Source organism: Gadus chalcogrammus, chromosome 23, assembly GCF_026213295.1.
Source record: "Gadus chalcogrammus isolate NIFS_2021 chromosome 23, NIFS_Gcha_1.0, whole genome shotgun sequence".
NCBI lineage: Eukaryota > Metazoa > Chordata > Actinopteri > Gadiformes > Gadidae > Gadus > Gadus chalcogrammus.
The window spans coordinates 12,777,575-12,797,869 of NC_079434.1; the positions used below are offsets into that span (position 1 = coordinate 12,777,575).

Consider the following 20,295-nt stretch of genomic DNA (forward strand, 5'->3'; position numbering starts at 1 on the left):
AAAACAAACACCTGCAGGGCAGTCCTCTCTCACTTAGGGTTCAGAGGCTTTTCCTTCACTACTACTTCAGCGAGAATTGGTTAGAGCACAATAACAAACCGACCGGATCAAGTAAAAGGTCAAGAAAAGGTTGAAAAAGGAAGCCTTTCCATAACATTGTCAGACATATAATAACAATTTGAGCCTGTCAGCGGCAAAAACAAGCACTTTTCGAGGAGGTACATTGACGGGGTGCGGTTGCCCCAGAGGATTACATTGCAGACCGTTTGGTGGATTACGGCTGCAGCATTATCATCCCTTAGACCCTTACAGTGTAAACGATGGGAAAACAGGGTCCAGTTTGAAAACGCCCAAAGTTATCCTTTAAGTGTGAGGGATGAGACCCATGCCGTTCCTCCGGCCAACACTGATAGTTATTACATTCTCAAAATGCCAATTTGAGACGGTGCACTGCACCCTTTGACCCAGGGTACAGTCTCAAACACACTCCTGACACAAACCCTATTTGAAACAGTAATTTACTTGGCAACAGTATTAAACTTTCGGCGGAATATTTGAGGGCTAGTTCACCAACCCTGCTTTCCAATTGCAAGGTAGCTATAGTGCTGAATCTGAAGGTCGGCTCACTCCTTTAAAACGACACTGTTCTGCAACATTGGTATGATCAGCAGCTATCCAGTCATAGCTCTACCCCGCTGGACGTTGTACCTGTTGGCTGCCCTTGAAGAGGAAGACAAATCTTCTCCATTTTCATGAATGGCATCTCCGTTCTGTTGGGTTTCTGTAGAGGGAATGACAGCGATGGTCAATTCTCAAACGCTTATTACTCTGGAACCGCTCAGTTTATTTTGGGATTTCCATGGGGGCGTTATCAACGGTTGCAGATCAAAATGCTTCAGGACAAAATTGGACAGACCTACAGCTAATCAGAGCAACGAAAGGTGTGATACATCATCGGTAGTCTTCCTGGTTTGTTCATGAAAATGCCTCAACAGCGCTCCAATAAGGATCTCCTCTGTACAGTCAACATATCAAACCTGCTCAAAAGAACAGATCAGCGGGGGGCCACACACATAAGGCAGGGCCAATAAAACATGAGCTTGCCGATTCGTCTGCTCTATCGGCTAGATTAAATCAAATACAAAAACTCAATTTCATTTCTACACCTCATGGGAGACCCTTCTGAAAAACCAAAAATAAAACAGAAGGAGGGATGCCCACTGACCCCCGCTTTACACACACACACACACACACACACACACACACACACACACACACACACACACACACACACACACACACACACACACACACACACACACACACACACACACACACACACACACGGCTCTTACTGGTGGGGTTGGTGGTGGTTGTGTTGCCGTTGGTCAGGGGCTGCACCGCCTCCTGGTCAGCGACCGTCAGCCCGTCCAGATACACCGTCAGCTCCCCCGTGGACACCGCCGCTCCCTTCTGCTCCACGCTCAGCTTCAGCACCTCCTTCACATTCTCCACTGACGGGGGGGAGGACGGGGACACGCCAGAACATGAGTTACCACTGTATCGCACGCACACCCATTCATGGATATCATTTATTTTGAGAAGATATAAAGTATACAAAAAGGTTGTGATGATTGTAGATAGTTTATCAATACAGGTAAGCGTTCAGTAACTAATGCTCATCTGATTTTGATAACATATAATCTACTCCATATTCCGACCCCAATGTTTCAATCTATACGATAATCCAATCTTAAAGGTTGGGTATGGAATTCTCTTTTTTGGCCATTTTTGCAAAATTACTTGAAATCCTTATCATAACCCACTTACAGCCACTGAGTTAGAAGTACTGACATGAAAATTAAACTAGTCAATCATCTGTGGAACGGGCAGGGCTCGAAAAACCCCAGCCAATGATTTCCAGAACCACTGAGTGTCATTGGACAGTAAGTACGTCAATCAAACGGTCGTACTGCACTCCCCCTCCCCCTCCCCCTCCCCCTCCCCCGCTCCCCGCGCGTGACCCCTTCATGCACGTACTCAAAGCTCGTGACCCAGAGCAAGCTTCTGTTTGTTGTTATCCTGCGGTAGCTACTGGAGCTAGCTAACTAGCTAATCCACATTTGGACCTACCACTAGAAGACAACCCTAAACTCAAACCTAGCTGGCCTGGCTCGCTCTCGCGCATCTGTGTTCGCGCTCGTGCATGATTGCGCGTCCATGTACTTGGAATGGGTGGAGTCAGAGTCAGCGTTGAAGGAGAGGGGGTAGGACCATTTGAGTTGTGCATTTTCAAAATCTGCAGGGGTTTCGCAAATCCCATACCCAACCTTTAATAATAAATAATGAATCGTTCTCATGAATGAATGTTCACAAATGTTTTTGCTGCTAGGCTGGTCTATGCAATCAACATTTCATAACTTTGTGCCTCGGGAAATACTGCACTATAACAACAGCTTGTTGCTCTTAGCAGCCCAGTGGGGGGGTCAGAGCAGTCAGCTTGGGAAAGCGGCGAGGAATGTACAGACATGTATACGGCGGTGGCTTACTAAAGCACCTAAGCCAAAACACATCTGACCTTTGATTAAGCTACCTCAGGAAAATAATTGCACCCAGGAGCATGACATTGTTGGTGTGCTAATGTATATATCCAAGTGTGCTATATGTCCAAGTGTGCGTGTGTATATGTCAGCGTGTGTGCGTGCGTGAGTATATGTCCTTGTGTGCGTGCAAAAGCATACATTTTCTTTCATGCTGGTCCAGGACTTGCCGCAGGTTCAAAGTGGCTTTGCCCAGCAGAGAGTCTGCCTTAATTGTATGGTGGCTCCATACCTTGAAGTCCACCTCTGATTGGGGCGATACATTCCTGAAGGAAAAACACAATAGACACACACACGTTACACAAACATGCACATACACGCCTTTCAGATAATACTTAAACATGTTTGTTTTCGACTGGTCAACCAGAAAGTCAAGTTGAGGGCTCTTTTGTTCTCTGAGAAAAGCACTTGTGCCGATATATAAATCGCGAAAGAACGCCATGGGCTAATGATAGAAATATGCATACAAGAATTAGACCAGGTTTTATATAGTCCCAATAAACCACCTTTAAACAATGTTTAGGTTTCGCAAAAAACATCTAAATCTTTTATAATTCTGAGATAAATTATATCTCGTTCAAATATCAATCAATTCAGTCCGTTTCACAGTATAGAAACCATGATCCAGCTGATTCAATTATATTTAGGGCATTTAGCAGACGCTTCTATCCAAAGCGACTTACAACCATTCTTACACACATTCACACACGGACACATAAAGCCTGCTCGCACGAACAGCCTGCTCAGTCAGTGATCAGATGGATAGATAAATAAAAAATCACAATCATTGTCATCATGTCACTTGACAGACAGCTGCATATTTTGGATGATTATTTGATTTAAACATTCAACTGCTAACTGCTTATCCCCCCTCCATAACAGTTCAACGGAACGATGCGTCACACATCCACTACACGTTCACTACAGCTGACTGGAACGCTGCACGTTGAAAAATGTCACACTTCCCAGCCTTATTTAAGACAGGAATTCATCATAAGCATTTCAGATGACTCTTATAATACACAATGTTTGGTCCAACCACGTTGGGCCTCTTAGATTGTAATGTGCTCAACTTCTACAGACTTCCGAGTAAGCATTATCATTTGTATGGATTAGTCGTTCACAAAACGTCCGGTTATTTAGTCTTGCCCAAAACACAGATAAATAAAAAGTCCACATAATAAAAACAGGCCGTTACGTTTTTGGTTCAGATATTCACCATCATCAAAATTGAGATGTTTCCAAAACCAAAACTCTCCTGTTCCTGTTTAGTTGTACATTTAGAGTAAATGTATAATGTGGCTGAACTTTATGTTTAAGGGTGGAAGAGGTCAGATAATTTAATATTTTTGTAAAGAGGTTAAAAACAGGATGAGTGAGTGATTTCGTTTCTACAATATTGTGAAATGCAGTGTCTCAACCTTTTAGGATAAGGATCAATCACATTTGTGAAATTGATATAGGACAATGGTGTGTCATAAATTTACTTCCCAGGATACAACTGGGCTGCCCAGAGCAGCGGTTTTAAACTGCCTCTGACAGTAGGGTTTCTTGGTCTTAAAGTTGTCTCTTTTTGACAGCTTCCTCAGTTTTTTGGAAGATGTAAGGCCCATTGTAGTGTGGCGTTGTTATGATAGTTCCAATTGAGTGAAACACGAGTTTTGTGTGGGAACCCAACACCATAAACTCAGCTATCGACATTCACTTCACATAATTGCAGTTGCATTTCGTACATTGCCCTTGAGAAAAATGAACATGCAACTACAGTGGAGGAACGTGTAAATCCACTTATATTTTTTTAATAAACAAATAACATGGTCAAAAGTCATGAGCACGAAACAGCGCATGAAAAACAATTGGTACATTTATGGAAAACTGGTTCTGGGAAATCCATTTGCAGGGATCACCTTGTGCTACACCTGTGGTGATATCATTTATCGGGGACGACTTGAAATAATAAATTATGTCCTCATTATGATCTTTCAACTTTAACCCGTTCTGGGACACAGTCCTCTCGTATTTTGCAAGCCATCTCAAGACGCAATTATAATTTATTGATTTGAATTGTAAACCCTTAACAAACTCCTTCCATGGCTGCATGCTGGACGTCTCTCTGCCACAGAGCATGACGGTATTGCTGCGGCTGTGGACATAACTCAAAGGACCGCCTGAAGGGTACACCAGTAAAAATGAATTGGGGGGGAAAAACTAGGAGGGAGGTAGATACAGGAAAGAGGCAGTCGGCACGCACCCCATAAATCCCTAACACTAGGGGTGTGACGATTTACTCAGCTCACAATTCGATACGATACTTGATATATTGGGTTCACGATTCGAAATTATAACTATATTTTGAACAAAACCTGAATGAAGAAATTTTTTATTTATTTTAAAAGACACAAAACAACGCCATTTGCTCTGTATTTCCATTTCTTATGAAATTGTAAACAAGATGTGTTAATTGACCACTGATTGGCCAGAGAGTTACACCACTGGACGAGTGCGACGTCCGAGCCTGACACCAGGGTGTTGAAAATGGAATCCCCGTCTGAAATCGCAGCCCCTTCCGCTTTATAGCAGTGTTTACATCATATCGTCACAAGATGAGACATTTATCGCAGAAAGCAATATGTTCGATTTCTTCTTCTGACGAAAGGAGGGTTTATAGTTTATAGCAGTGTTTATATCATATCATCACAAGATGAGCAACGTCACAAAAAGCGATGTTTCATTTTATAGGCGACCCACAACGTACGATTTCCATCTAGTCAAGATAATGAACTACGAATGCACTAAAATACGTAACAGTTTAAAATTCATACATGTATGCATGATGTTACCCTAGAAAGCACAGAAGAAATAAGAGAAAGCGTGTTCAAGCGGAGAGGGGGTGCGATTAGAGCAAATTTATGTCCATAAAGAAAGTCAGAAAAATAATAATTAATTAGTAATTTATATTGCAAACCACTTTTTCGTCTCACCTACGCATTTCGTCACGTTTTAATATCTTGATATTTTGCAGCACGAAATATCGTCACACCCCTACAGCAGAAAAAACAACAAAAACTTAAATGTTCCATTATGATTCGAGGGGAGGACACCGGTGACACAACATCCAAGGGCTGCAGCCTCCTGGCCTATGTGACATGTGTGTCCGCTGGTTCGCTTAATCGTGTATAATTAATGAAGTTTCATTCATCAAATTAGCAGTGGCATTTAAACATGCCTGGAATCAAGCATAGCCAATAAGATAGCCTCCCTTCCCTTACCAAATCAATGTGGATGACATTTTTGGTAGAATCCTCATGTTTAAAATGCAAAGCCAAGTCTCTCTAGAAGCACAGCCCTGAGGGTTGCATAGTGAGGCAGAGATCTGCTGTTGCCCTGAAAGGGGGAGGGCTGTGGGGAGAATTCCAGCCGTTTCATTGGTTGACATGGACTTCCTTTCGTCGCATTGGTGCCGTGTCCACATTGCTGTGGTCTCCAGGGATTTATGAACTACAACTGAGTGCAACCACCACCACAACCCCCACCAGCACTGTAAAGGTTCCTGGGGTGCATTACGTTAGGCCCTAGCTCGCAAAACACACTGATGAGCACATGTGGTCAAGAACAGACACATAACAACCACAAAGAGTAGACTGGAAAGAAAGAGACGGATCTCTGTCTGTCTTCCATCTCAAGGTTTCTACTCATTCTTCCATCACTGGTGTCTAGCTTTATGGTCAGTGCCCTACTGGGGGGGGGGGGGCTGCCTGATCTGGGACCCCTGAAGCCCTTAAAGACCAAGGACAAAGGCTTCACTGTGTGAATGCGGGCATGATGATGGACCCGACAGGCCGAATGATAGAAACACAAGCAGACAGACAGACAGACAGACAGACAGACAGACAGACAGACAGACAGACAGACAGACAGACAGACAGATCACCAGAGCCGTTGGGTGTGAGTCTGACTGGCCAAATGATAGAAACACAATTAGTCAGAGAGCACAGACAGACAGACAGACAGACAGACAGACAGACAGACAGACGTCAGACAGACGACCAGAGCCGTTGGGTCTTACAGTGCGAGTCTCTCGTCCCACTTGGGGTTGGAGGAGCTGTGGGTCTTTGCCGTGCGCCGCGTCTCCCCGTCCGCTGTCACCTCCACGTAGATGGACCCGAACAGGCTCTTCTTCCTCCGGAGCTTGGCACAAGAAACTGGCAGGGGACAAGAAGGACCCGTCAGATCCCCATGGTCGAATCCTATATTTCATTTACTTATTGTGTCATTTTGGAGACGAATCACTGATGTGAAACGATGTGTAGGTTTTCGAGGGCACTTGTCTTCGTAGTGACATGGTCTCTCATCTCCGAGACTGAATGTAAGCAGACTCACTGATGGCATGAAGTTGTGAAGATTCTCCATGGTTATGGCTGGACTCCGCCCTGGAGGCCGTGGCCATGTCACAGACCTCAGTGAGAGACTTCAGGAGCAGACACAGTAGCTGGTTAGGGCTGCACTTTACAAATCTTGTCTAGTTAACAGGTTATTGCGTTTATAGTCCATGAAATATCATAATTAATGGGGATAATCATAAAGTGTATTATTTTTCAATGCATGAGAAGGACAAACATGAACATGATGATTTCCTATTCAGCTCTGGTACTAATCATAATAGAATAGAATAGCCAAGGGTCCTACCGTTTTTGGATAAACTAATACTGGGCTGGGAGTGTGAGTGTTACACTGAATAATGCTAGAAGACATTTTTTTGTTCCATGGATCAAAATATATGCAGACAAAGCATACCCCTGTCTCTCATAGCGATAGGGGCAGAAGATAAAACAAAGTTAAAGCCAAACCCAGACACTGTGGGCTACTTTACGGCTCAGTCGCCCTCCTGCTACACCTGAGAGTCGCAGGTCGCAGGTCGCGGCTACCTACGTCTGGTGTGCGTGGCTGGGCTGTCTGGTTCAGCCCACTCCGTGTCCCATGGTTCCGCTGCAAACAAGAAACAGGAAGTGCCAGAATCAGCTGAGCTGGTAACAACAGTGCAATGACTCATTGTCGGCAGCCTCTTACAAGTTGTCCTCGTCGACTACAAAGCCTGGTCCACTTTTGCATTCTGCTGGTTAGCATTTTTACAACCCTTTTAAGCATGTTGTAATTGCCAACTGTGCAAAATCAAACATGTTTCCTCCCTTCGCAGCTAAATAGAGTCGGCGATGACCACATGTTCTACAAGAGAACAAACTACTGTATCACTGTACCCCACTTTTATACTTCCTATTGTATACTTGCTCATATTGCTAACAGTGACAAGTTAGTTCAAATACAACATATTTTGGCTATTGACAGCTTTCTATGATATAATTTAGGGCTGGGCGATATGGACAAAATCTTATATCACGATATGAGTAATATTATATCACGATATGGATATATATCACGATATGGTATTTTTGAAGTAAATTAAAATAATAAATGGCTTAAAATAACCATACTTCACATTTGATCAGTTTTTTCTTTTATTTTGAACTTGAATTTCCATGCTTACAAAGGAGTAAGTAGCGAACAATCTGTCATTAACTGCAGTGTCATATAGTGCAAACATCTTGTAAACATTGAACTGTTTTTTGAATACAAATAAAAAAACATTTTAAAGGTGTGCTTCACACCTGCCTGGCTGTCAGTCAGTGCAGTGTAATATAAAATAAAAATCACAGCATCACACAAATATTTTAAATACTAATTATACACATTGTATACATAGCCGGTGGTAAAAATAGAACTGTTTCTTCAATACAAATGAGATTTTTTTTCTCTCTCGGTATAAACGATATGGCCAAAACTCTCCCGGTAGACACTTTCATATCGTCCACGGTATGATATCGTCATATCGCCCAGTCCTAATATAATTACATTTATATTTAACGTTTGTGTACTAATTCTCCTATACAAGAAGTAATTCCGTGGTACAGCCCCGATGGCTTACTCATAATACAAGTCATCTGCAGAGGAAAGAAACAAAAACATACAACCAGACAGACATCAACACGACGGAACAAACTGTCAGCAAGTTAAAATTCTTTGTAGAGTGAATACAGCATTCTGCAGCATCTTTCTAATCCTGCAAATTTGCACCAAGAAGAGATAAAAAGCATTCTATATGATGAAGAGGATCCTTCATAATTTAGAACATCTGAATCAAAATGTCGGGTACGTGGACGTCTCAAAACTTTGATACCTCACAATATCTGAATACTAGCCTTGCGTAAGTAAGGTTTTGTGAATAACAAGGTACTAGTGTTTTTCCCCTTGAACATTTACAGTCAGTGCTGATGTGCACGATGCTGACGTGCGTGTGCAAACAATGCTGATGCATGTGCGTGTGGAGCAAATGTGCACAGGCACATAGGATTGAGTGTGATCAGTTGGGGTGAAGCAGTTCACAAAACCACAGTTTGGTACAATACGGTTTAGTGTTGCCAACAAAATAAATGCCTGAAAATTTTTCATTTGCCTTTAGATTTTTCCATTTATCAACATGGATAGCTTGGCCTGGAGCAGCATATGGAGACATAAACCAAACAATGCCTGTTCTATAACATAATTTTCCGTGGAGAGGTCTCGCTTTGAATATTTACAGTACAGTCCAACAAGCCAGAATGTTTTCAGCAGCAGCTGACGTGTGTTTTCATCTTGCCGTGCTTGAGAACACAATGGGAGCGTCATTTCACTTTATGTGGATATTTAACACATGTTAATTCCGTCATAGGCTATTCCCATGGTTACGCATCTTCTTCATGAAATTGATGAATGAGAATTTGATTAGTAACATAATGAAAATTGCGGTAACCTGTGAAGAGAACTCAAATAATATTAAAAATGAAAACTGCAGACAGATAGGGCCTAGGTATGTGTGGTTACAACACTATGAAGTCTACCTCCCCAAGGCATTCTACTCGTATATATGACAGCACCCCATTAAAAACTTCTTCTTTACAACCTGTGGGTAGAAGCTAAGTCTCATCAACTCCAAATTCTCCAAACAATGTGAAGAATGAATTGCAGCTACCGCATAGACAAAGACAAGTCTTCAACGACTCAAGCTTATGTCTGTGTCAGAGGGTTGCCAGCTGACCAAGTCTGGTCATTAATTAACAAATGGATTGTTTTGTTTGCCTCGTCTGCATTCTCTTTAAGGACGTCCTTGTTTATCTCAATAAAAACAAAAACGGATTACAAAAAAATAACTGAAAACGATACACTAAATTGGAGATTTATTTTAAAACAACAAATCAAAAGGTTATTTTTACTACAGATCGTCGTCATAAATCGACTTGTTGATTAAACTGCACACCCTAGCCGGCTCCAGAAATACTAGTCAGTTCAACGCTTTGGCAACACTATATGATAACGTTTATATACAAGACATATACATGCCTTCAGTCATGAACTAATCATTAACAAAACCTTAATATACATAGATAATGACCAAGGGCTCAGTCTACCAGCCTATCTAGACAGTAGCAACTGGGAGACTAGTCTACCAGCCTATCTAGAGGACTGTTCCAACTGGGAGCCTAACAGGTAGTCATCATACATCTGGTGGACACTCTGCCTGGAGAAGACACTGGGACATGGCGGGTAATAGCCCTTTCAACTTCACGCCTGTTGGTAAAGTAGGGTGCCATAAAAGCATCAGTTATCAGCATGATTATATTTATATTTTCTTTAGGGAGTTTGAGAGAAAAGCGGCTTCATTGTTATCACGTCATGACAGACGATCATGCAGACTGCAGTGAAGCATGTCGTAAAATGTCCCCCTTTTAGTCTCATCTAAAAAAAATGATTAATATTTCCCATTCTGACTTCTGAACCAGGCACCAGCTGATGTGAAAATGTTATGTTTTACATCCCTTTGACAGAGCACTTAAAACTAATTGTTGGAAATGTATTGGAACCACTGAAGTATAATGATATTACATCCATCATTGAAATAAAAAGAAAATAAACAGTGAATTTGAATGATACATTTCCCATGTAACATTATGAATAAAATGTCCAAAGAGGGCCAACTGGCTAGATTCCCCATTCCCCAGCAAGCCAAGTAGACACAGCACTCAAAGTTCGGCAACAAAACCTTGGTTGGCCAAACCAACGCATGAATCCCAAACCATTGACGGAAACCACTTCATCACGGCTGTTTTCTCTACGATTCTGTCTTGGACAGAACAACAGACCAAGTGAAAAAATGACATTGCCCCTTGCCATCCTTAAATCCTTTGCTTTCGCAAGTGCGGCTAAAAGGGGAGAAGAAGCTGGATGCGGTCTTACCCACAGAGAAGCTGTACATGAAAGCAAGGGGAGAGGGCTAAGTGCAAGAGACTGGGACTCAATGTTTGTGCCAATGTTTTTAACGCCCCGGCTAATGACTAACAAAAACGGGCAGCCCTTTCAAACTGCTTCTGAGACTTTAGATATGTCAACCAATAGGTCTGGTCAATTTTTGCTCATCACTAAGAGGTTCAAACGTCACAGCCCTCTCAAATGATAAGACCAAAAACATAATAAATAACAAGTTGTATAATGTGATTAACGATAGTTAATCTGTTCTACTAGTTTACATTTAGGGAACTACGTTTTTACAAACACACACACACATTCTCTCTCTCAATGCTGCCAGGCAATTTAAATCACACTTTCCAGATAACAAGGCCATCTTGTAGCGATTACTTCCTCTATTTGCAGGGTTTTAAATGCAAAAGAGCAATACTAACGCACTAAAGAGATGGATGGCAGATGTGTTCTCTTCAAATGCAAAAAGGAAAGGAAAAATAGCAACAGTAAGTATAAGTAACCTATGTCTCCCTTAGACTACCTCTTAATACAAGAGGGAGTAATTGAAGGATTTGTGACACACGCACACACTTATGCACAAGTGTAACCCAGTGACGCATCTCATTTATCTTACGCTTCTCACAATCAAACTGCTAGATCTTTATCCTTAGGTATATAACTAAATCCCAGAAAGTCTCCTCATTCCACACAGTAGCGTGGGTACAATCTGACCAGAGCCAAGTCCACTCTGTTGTTTTGCAACACCAGACAGAGCTATGAATAGTAGGTTCAAAAACAATACACAGTTAGTGTGCGAGTTTGAGTATGTGTGATAATTCAAGTTAATTTAGTTTTGTATTAATGTGTAATTTATTAAAGAAAGTGGAAGAGATGGCGTTTGTAAAGAATATGTAAGACCAAAAGAGAAGATCCCTAAAACAAGATTGAGGGCCAATTCAGGCCAGGTAGACAGGAGATAAATAATCAGTTACTTTGGCATGTAGTGGCTTAATTGGCAGTGGCAAAAACCAAAACAAAGCTTAAGCACGTACACAGCCTGCCAGTGGATAAGTACCATAATGCTATAAGAGGGGCTTTTGAATTTGAAGGTAAACATGGCCTTAAGGAGTAATGACTTGATTGTAGAATAAGGCTTTATGGTTTTTCATAAATGTTCAGCTTCATCGTTTTTAATAAATGTTCAGCTCATAGAAAACATTGCTTTGCTGAGGTCAGGCGATACAATAAAAAAAAAAAAAGTAAAAAGATTTGTGTTTTTATGTTTTGGCTTGGTTTAGGCACCAGGTTGTCTAGACTCAGTCACTCAGTATATTGTTTACCAAATCAACACCGACATACCGAAATAAATACTGATCTTCCGGATACAACCAAGGACAGAGCACAATACCAGACTGAATGGTTGTGTGAGGAAGTCTTATTTGACAGAGCTTTTGCAATACATGCAGGGCATGTACTGCTCTGCAGATTGGAGTGGTAAAACCCTATCGGCCCTGCTAGAGCAGACAACAACAGCTACAGGAGACAAGAGTGATAATGGAGTCTTTTGCGGTTTGTCATTATAGGGTCATACAACATTTTTTAAATTGTAATAACTTTTGAAAGGTTCTGATGAAATATTTTCTTTATACCAACAATCTTCTGGAGACTAAGTCAAAGTCAAAGACAAAGTCCTCAAAAAACGTCAATATGTCCAGAACTCAGCTGCACGCCTCCTCACTGGTACCCGCTCCAGAGAACACATCACACCTGTCCTCCGTGAACTCCATTGGCTTCCAATTAAACACAGAATCAACTACAAAATATTACTCATCACCTACAAGGCCCTCAACAGCCTAGCCCCCCCCTACCTAGCCAACCTCCTCCATCACCACGCCCCCTCCCGATTCCTCAGGTCCAATTCTGCCAACCGGCTACAAGTTCCACGGACTGAGCGACGGACTTGGGGTGATCGGGCCTTCTCAGTTGCTGCCCCCACCCTTTGGAATTCACTCCCCTCCCACATCAGTCTCTCCAACCCTCTTCTTTCAAATCTGCCCTCAAAACATACCTTTTCACACTAGCCTTCCCCACCTAACTCCCACCTTATTCTTCATGTTTAACCTCTGTTTTTCTTTTATTCCTAGTCTGTCTTACATAGTTTTGATAGGCCAATATGTAAAGCGTCTTAGAGTACCATATTAAGCGCTATATAAATTTAATTTATTATTATTATTAAGTATTTGGAATTATTTAAATGTGTAGTGAAAACTTTAATTCATTCCCTTGAAGTGAGACACTGACACGATTACATTATGTTGTAAAAGCCAAAGTTAGTGTAACTCTGATGACAGGGAAAAGTCTATGGAAGACCTAATTGATCAGATCTGGCGCTGTTTTTGTGCTACTATTTCCCCATGTGAATTTGCTTAAGCTCATGTAGGGGAAGACACAAACAAAGTTGGTTAACATACCTTATTGAGTCTATTTACATGGACACAAATAACCGAATTTAACTATATAAAAACAATAACGCAATTAGATGCGCACGTTTGCCAATTAAAACAGAATATTTAAAGTCAGCATGACAATGCCTAACATTGCTTGGTATGAGGAAGTCTATTTGGCATTAATTATTTAAGCATCCACCCTTTTTTCTTCAATGCTAGACTCTGTCTTGAATGTCTTCTCATTTCCAGATGGGGTGAGACAGCATGACAGTATCATCGTTTCCGGTTAATTTGAAACTAAGTTGGACAAGATTTCAAACTTTACACTTAAAGCCCAAAGTGTGCCAAACATTGCATTATAGTATTTTAATATTGAACTGCGATTATTCAAGTCATGAGATGCAAGTCCGGTACGTCTGTTCTGCTTGCTGTCATTTAGCAGCAGCATAACAATAAACGGAAGTATTTTTAAGCGTCTTTAATATACTGTTTTGTGCTGTATAATTCATAGAGCAGGTAATACATTTCACAGGCCTGTTTTCCATTTGTGCTATGCTCCAAAACTTCGTGAGTGAATAGACATCTTGCACACAACACTCAACTTAAACGTTAGTGTGAGCACCAAGGTATCCCGCATTACCTGCAATACAGTACAGATTGTATTGCAAGGACTAGCCATACAGTTCAGTACACAAGGGATTTCATTTGCACTTGTTCCAATGTCTCGGGAGATTTCAGTCCAGAGCGGTTGATGCCTAGAGCCCTGTTGTTGATGCCTCAACCACGGCAGTATCGACTAATGTCACGGCAGCCAACTCCGATGACAAACTTGCATTAGCTCAAACTGCCTCTAGTTTTTGACAGTGCTTGCGACGTCAGGATTTAAAAGCTGCTCGAATAGCTCTAACTAACAAGGTACTCAGTTTTAATGTGGTGATTTTTGTTATCACAGTATTCGATGCGAGCAAATCCAGATAGAAACAAGCTAAAAGACTGGCGAAGGGGTAAAAACAATGCTAACGTCTTGTTGGCAAAGTAATTTAGCTAGCCTCCCTAGCTGTCCCATGAACCTGAAATGCTCGGACCAAATGCATTAAGGACTGAAGAACAGCTACACTAGAATGCAAACGTTGCATAGGCCTGCTGAATAGCTAGAGAGACTCCTAGATAGCATGCAGTACAGCTTAAGTCACCTAGGTCCACTCTTACTAGCCGTTAGCCAGCTGCTTGCAGAAGGGCCCAGTAGCTTGCTAGTTAGCTATCTAGCTAGCTCCTTAGCAGCCATGTCCGCCATCACAAAGATGGGCAGTCAGCTGGCTGAAAGTGGAAATAGACCGTTAAGAAACTATCTGTGAAACGACACGGCTTCGGGTCTTTGTGATCGGGTGTAAGGAGTTAGTGTAGTCAGCCAGGTATGTTTTATTACCGTGTCAGTCGCTCCTGCTTCCCGTTACTCCGAGTTACTCCGGGGTTCCTTTTTGCTGGCTGGTAAAATGCCAGTCGTTTTGGCTTTCTGGGCCCGACGAAGTGCTCCGATCAGTGGCCATAAAGCCCCAGTACCGCAAAAACAAAATAGACACCATCCACGGCTAAATCTGATCCAGCGCGCTACCCCAAATAATGAAGTGTAATGACATTGTAGATATAAAAGTCGGTATTTTAATAAGTGATTTTACTTATTATTTTATATATAAAAAATAAATAAATATATATTTATATATACATAATAAATACATTTAATTTCAATAAATAGAAGAAAAGTGTATTTTATTTTTGTAGACTTACTGAAAACAGGAAAACTTAAGTTATAGAATAATATAGGCCTACACACACACACACACACACACACACACACACACACACACACACACACACACACACACACACACACACACACACACACACACACACACGCGTAATATACTTTATATGTAAAAATGCACACATAAGTTTAAACAGCTTCAGATTGCTGGCCTACTCATATCCACAGTATTGAATTGAATGTGCACTTCATGTAAGACTGCTGCAGATGGTGAACTATATGCAGAGCTTTAAATCATGCAACAATATCACCAATAACATTAATTAAATATGAATCAGTTATAAAATGGCAAATAGATGTACTCTATATAATCTATACATTAGTTTCAAGTAATTGACCCAAGACCATGTCAATGGGGGTAAATTACTAAATTGCGCCACCATCTGATTGTATTAAATCACTGTTATCACCATCTGTTAAAATTTGATTTGAGTATTCTCCTGGAAAAAACATTTACATAAATTATGCTAACATATAAACATACGTTTATAGAAACAACATGGAATGACAGGTGACAAGTCATATTGTTTATTGTAATTGAGAAAATATAGCTTAATAGCCATAACGGAGCCAAAAACTCACGTCATAGGCATTTTTGGATTTGTACAAGAAAATATACACTGGAGAATACATATAGATTACAAACTCTAAAGCAGCTATAGACGATGACAAAAATGATCATTTTGTACCAGCAATGGTTCCTTCTGTTCAGTAAATAGGTCTATGCTCTATTATCGACATGCATTTGTTATTATAGTTATATCACATCTGTTCTTGTGGTACGGTTGCATGTGTGTCTTTCCTCATGTTCCGTTCTATGCCTTCTTTCCGCACATCGAGTTGGTCTTGCGGCAGAAGCAGATGGTGTTAAAGAATCGACACTGGCAGCTTGCGCACGGGTCACAGCAGCGGGAATTGGGTAGGCAGCCTTCGGAAACCTTGGTGCACCTTGGAGCATCGGGGAGCTTAGCCACTTTAGGAGGCGGCCCTTTGGGGTATGCCGGGCGCACCCTGGGCCGCTGTAAAGGAAGCACAACAGGAGGGCAAAGGGGTTGTGGATGTCTTGTGGTTGGGGTCGACTTGTAGTTCAAGACTGAGGGGCTGAGAGCACGTCATTCCTTGAGAATTCCCCTTCCTATCAATTGTTATATTCCATAACTGTGTCAGATTTATCCCCCACACTAGCAGGTCAAGTTATGGCCATAGGCTGCACTGATGTACCAAGAAGGACATGTAATATTTAAAATCCAATGCAGCTAATCTGATAAGGCAACCTATATTAAGATGGATAACCCAGACTATCGCACATTAATGAATTCCAACTATGTTCTTGTTTATACAATGATGTATATATTTTTATATTAGCGCTCTATTGCCAATAAACGGTTCAATGGTTCATATCTGACACTGCCTGTTATGTTTCAACCTGAGAGCGAGCGCTGGAGAGAGATACGAAGGAAGGTCTGGAACGAAAGACGAAGAGCGCAATGATTGAGACAGAATTTCACCTTACCATCTCATAGACTCTTTGCCGCTCGTACATTCTTCGTGCAAACAGTGGCCTCTGTTTGCCTTGGATGAGGAAATCTGTTATGGCACAAAACACACAAAAAACAAGGCGTCTTTATAGTGTCCATTAGAGTTAGATCATCAATTTACTTCAGAAGAACCAACTGAAGAGGCTGATATCACAGGAGTTATTTAAATAGGAACCAGATAAAGGTTGTTGAAATACAAATTGTAGTGTGTGTGTGTGTGTGTGTGTTTGTGTGTGCGAGATGCTCTGATAAAAAGGTGTGCATACATTTTCAACAGACATGCCGAATATGTGTGTACAGTACAGTGTAGGTGTTTCACAAATCTTAATGTAGATGGTCAAAAGAGGCAAAAAAAGGTTGGACTAGACACTATTACATTCCAATGGAGGTATAATCTAACTTAGGAGCAAGGAATGTAGAATGGACTCTTCTTCTACGCACTCAAAAGAGCATAAATCAGCCAACGGGCATTAAGTAGCTTGCCTGATGTGCCGGCACTGAATCATTATCATTACTTCTTAAAGATTATGCCTTGTCCCACACTTTACAAGCCCTTTAAAAGGACCATTCCATACATTTTAACGGATCACAATTGTCGATCCCTGCTAGTAGAGGCCAACTGAAATCACAACATATTAATTTGTTAGGAATCAAATTCGCCTGAAACACAGTCATAAAATAGCAGTCACACCTCAATATAGTCCAGCCATGAAAAAAGGGTTGCATATACTATCCATCCCGAAGTAATCTAGAACTGATGTACTTCTTTAAGTAGTGTCACTTGACTAATGGCTCAGTCACCTCCCCCCCTTCGGCCCAGGCTGTGGGCCGGCTAACCCCAGAACTTCTGCTATTACACAGTACGAATGCTTGATCCGAGGTAAATTTATCACAGACAGCATCAAATCCCTGGCACCGCTTGAAGGGCTCCCTATTAGGACACAAACCTGAGATTTCACAGATTACTTTAAAAGCACACTAGACATGCCAAACTCTTATGAGGTATCTAGGGTGTGACCATTGATATTCACATGCAGCCCTATTGGCAGATCCATGCAAGTCAAGGCTTATAACTTAAGGCATCTGTGCATTCACCTTCAGAGATCCCTAGGCTCTGGAACACCCTAACAGCGGGAATAAGGCGTTAACCCCTAGCAATTGAGTGGTTTGTTAAAAGAATGCGAGAATATCTGTTTTGAGTTGATTGTGTCTGTATCTAGATTTTAGACTGCTCCTTGCTAATTTCTCTTCCCTTATTGATGAATCCATTTTGTTGGTCAATCTAAGGTGTGTGAATGGAGCACTGGTGGAGAAACGAAGGGAGGGAGCAGAGGGTTTGCTCTTTTGATTGTTTTGGTTTAAAAGGTTGATCTCGCTTGTTTTTATTCTGAACTTTACGTTTATGTATAACACTTTTATATGGCTATTTTGAATGATGCATATATTTAAGGGAATAAAGAGAAGGTTTTTTAATGCATAAATCGCTTTTAAAGGCCCAATCTGCAATTTTCTGCCACTAGGTGGCTCTCTCTTAAAACAAACAAACAAAAGTCTTAGTTTGATGACGTCGTTTAGTAGCATGGGCTCATTTCCAGTGGAAATCAAGCTGACCAAGCAGGACTCATTTTCACAGACGAGGTAATGCAATGAAAGATTTATTCACGTTAAATTTAATCACACGTCATTTCATTGTAATGATATAGCCACAACTGATTAGTTAGTCAAATTAGCATTACCCTGCTAATTTTAGTTAATTAGATTACGCAAACATCTAATTTTTTGAGGTACGGTTCAGGTGCGTTCATAAATAGCAGGTCACCGTTATCCAACAATGGTAGAAAGGTTGCAGTGAACAAATGTTTCCTGGCCTGCATTCTGAAGCAAGATTATTTTAAAGTTTTTCAATATGTAGTTTAAAATATTTATTTTCATCAATAAAAAAATAACAGGTATTTGTACAAATTCACCCTTTCAATTTCAACCTTGTGGGTTGTTAAAAGCTTTGGCATTTTATTTGGTAGCTCTTTACCATTTGAAAAAAACATTAATTTATTTTTATCTATATTTAAAACCAATTTAAATTCTGACAGCTGTGACTGTAAAACATCAAAAGCAGACTGCAGGAAATAAAACGTTTCTACCATTGAAGGGGATAACATATATACAACAGTATCATTTGTATAGAAATGACAGGCAGCATTGGATATTTTGTCACAAAGATTGTTTATATATATTGAGAACAACAGTGGCCCTAGTATGGAACCCTGGGGCACGCCCTTTAAAAGAGGAAGAAAGGAGGACGAAGACCCAGCAAACTGGACACATTGGGTTCGCACTGACAAATAATTTGAAAACCAGTTTACGGCCTGCCTGGATAAACCAATTTTGTGTAGTCTATCTGCCAAGGTGGCACGGTCAACCATATCAAATGTCTTGGAGAGATCAATAAAAACAGTGATTCAATAATATCGTTAGCAACTTTTAAGGCTGCAGTAATTGTGCCATGTCATTTTCTAAAACCTGATTGGTGTTCGGATAAAATATTACTCATGTCAAGAACTTCTTTAAGTTGGTCACTGACAGACTTTAAGGACTTGAGCTTAACACATAGTTAAAAAATTGGCCTGTAATTGTTTAACACTGTAGGATCGCCTCCTTTAAACAGAGGCAGGACAAGGGCAGATTTCCAAATGTTAGGAATCTTATTGTTGAGAAATGTAAAAATGGGTCAGAGATTCTGCTATAAAGTCTAAACCCACTTCAAAAATAATGGCTCAAGCTTGTCAGGACCTGCAGATTTAGCAGGGCCAGATGTTTTAGTGCTCTCTGGACCTCAATTATGTCCAGTGGAACAATATTAAAAGATTGAACAGAATGTGTTTAGCCAAGCAATGTTATCCATGGTCACAACAATCATACTTAAAATAGCGTTTTCAGCGTTCATAGCACATCGTAGTAGGCTTGATCGATATTTAAATGTCACATCATTAAATAAGATCGTTTTTACTGTATTGAAAATCTAAGAAATTTGAAATTACGCACAGCTGGTGCAACAGGTTGACTTGCTAATTATGTATAACTATCCTGCATTGGAAGTCATTGCCAGTCAGATTCATGTTTTTAAACCAAACCTTTGTTTTAATTGCATAAGCAGAAAAGCATTGTAATAAACCATCATATGTATAGAGACACAAACAAAGAATGCAAGTAGTACTACATAAAACACATGACAGCTCTTTCAATGTAGCCAAATAAATGTTGTCAGCTGATGATATCCTCTCTGCATCTCAAGGTACAATATGTTACAGGCAGACCGATCTCATTGGATGTATCAATGTAAACTGTTGAGACCTGGAGATCTCATCTAGCGGTGGCAACTGGAAGAGGGACGGCCTCAGCAGGCGGCACAACAAGAGTGAGCAGAATAGTGTGAGAGATACATGACCAATACCCAGACCCAAACCCACATGGCCAGCACACTTGGTCCATGGCGGCAGTATTATAATTACTATAACAACATCACTCCTGTTATGTTCTTTGGAAATATCTTCCTGGAAGTG

General features: G+C 40.9%; 2 protein-coding genes across 2 annotated transcripts in view; both read right to left on the bottom strand.

Annotated features, from left to right (window-relative positions):
* The window catches only part of LOC130376876 (NEDD4-like E3 ubiquitin-protein ligase WWP1), a 37,226-nt gene extending 22,286 nt beyond the window's left edge, over positions 1 to 14,940 (bottom strand). The window contains exons 1-7 of the mRNA XM_056583783.1: positions 14,802 to 14,940; positions 7,530 to 7,586; positions 6,981 to 7,068; positions 6,667 to 6,802; positions 2,742 to 2,866; positions 1,356 to 1,514; positions 709 to 781 (exon numbers count right to left, since the gene is read on the bottom strand). Of these exons, the coding sequence (XP_056439758.1) occupies positions 709 to 781; positions 1,356 to 1,514; positions 2,742 to 2,866; positions 6,667 to 6,802; positions 6,981 to 7,047 (560 nt within the window). The 5' untranslated portion in view covers positions 7,048 to 7,068; positions 7,530 to 7,586; positions 14,802 to 14,940. The remainder of the gene's footprint in view (positions 1 to 708; positions 782 to 1,355; positions 1,515 to 2,741; positions 2,867 to 6,666; positions 6,803 to 6,980; positions 7,069 to 7,529; positions 7,587 to 14,801) is intronic.
* A 774-nt stretch (positions 14,941 to 15,714) lies between these two features.
* On the bottom strand, positions 15,715 to 16,781 carry LOC130377569 (agouti-signaling protein-like). Its single transcript, XM_056584722.1, has 2 exons — positions 16,711 to 16,781; positions 15,715 to 16,216 (listed from the first exon to the last, which is right to left on the bottom strand). The coding sequence occupies exons 1-2, from the start codon at positions 16,738 to 16,740 to the stop codon at positions 16,013 to 16,015; spliced, it is 234 nt and encodes a 77-aa protein (XP_056440697.1). The 5' UTR covers positions 16,741 to 16,781; the 3' UTR covers positions 15,715 to 16,012.
* Positions 16,782 to 20,295: the final 3,514 nt, after the last annotated feature.

Bases quoted from the DNA above. Each gene is read 5' to 3' on its own strand.
- LOC130377569 (XM_056584722.1), bottom strand. From the start codon at position 16,740: ATGTACGAGCGGCAAAGAGTCTATGAGATG. The intron at 16,217-16,710 runs GTAAGGTGAAAT...CTTCCTTTACAG, and splicing joins GGCAAAGAGTCTATGAGATG to CGGCCCAGGGTGCGCCCGGC.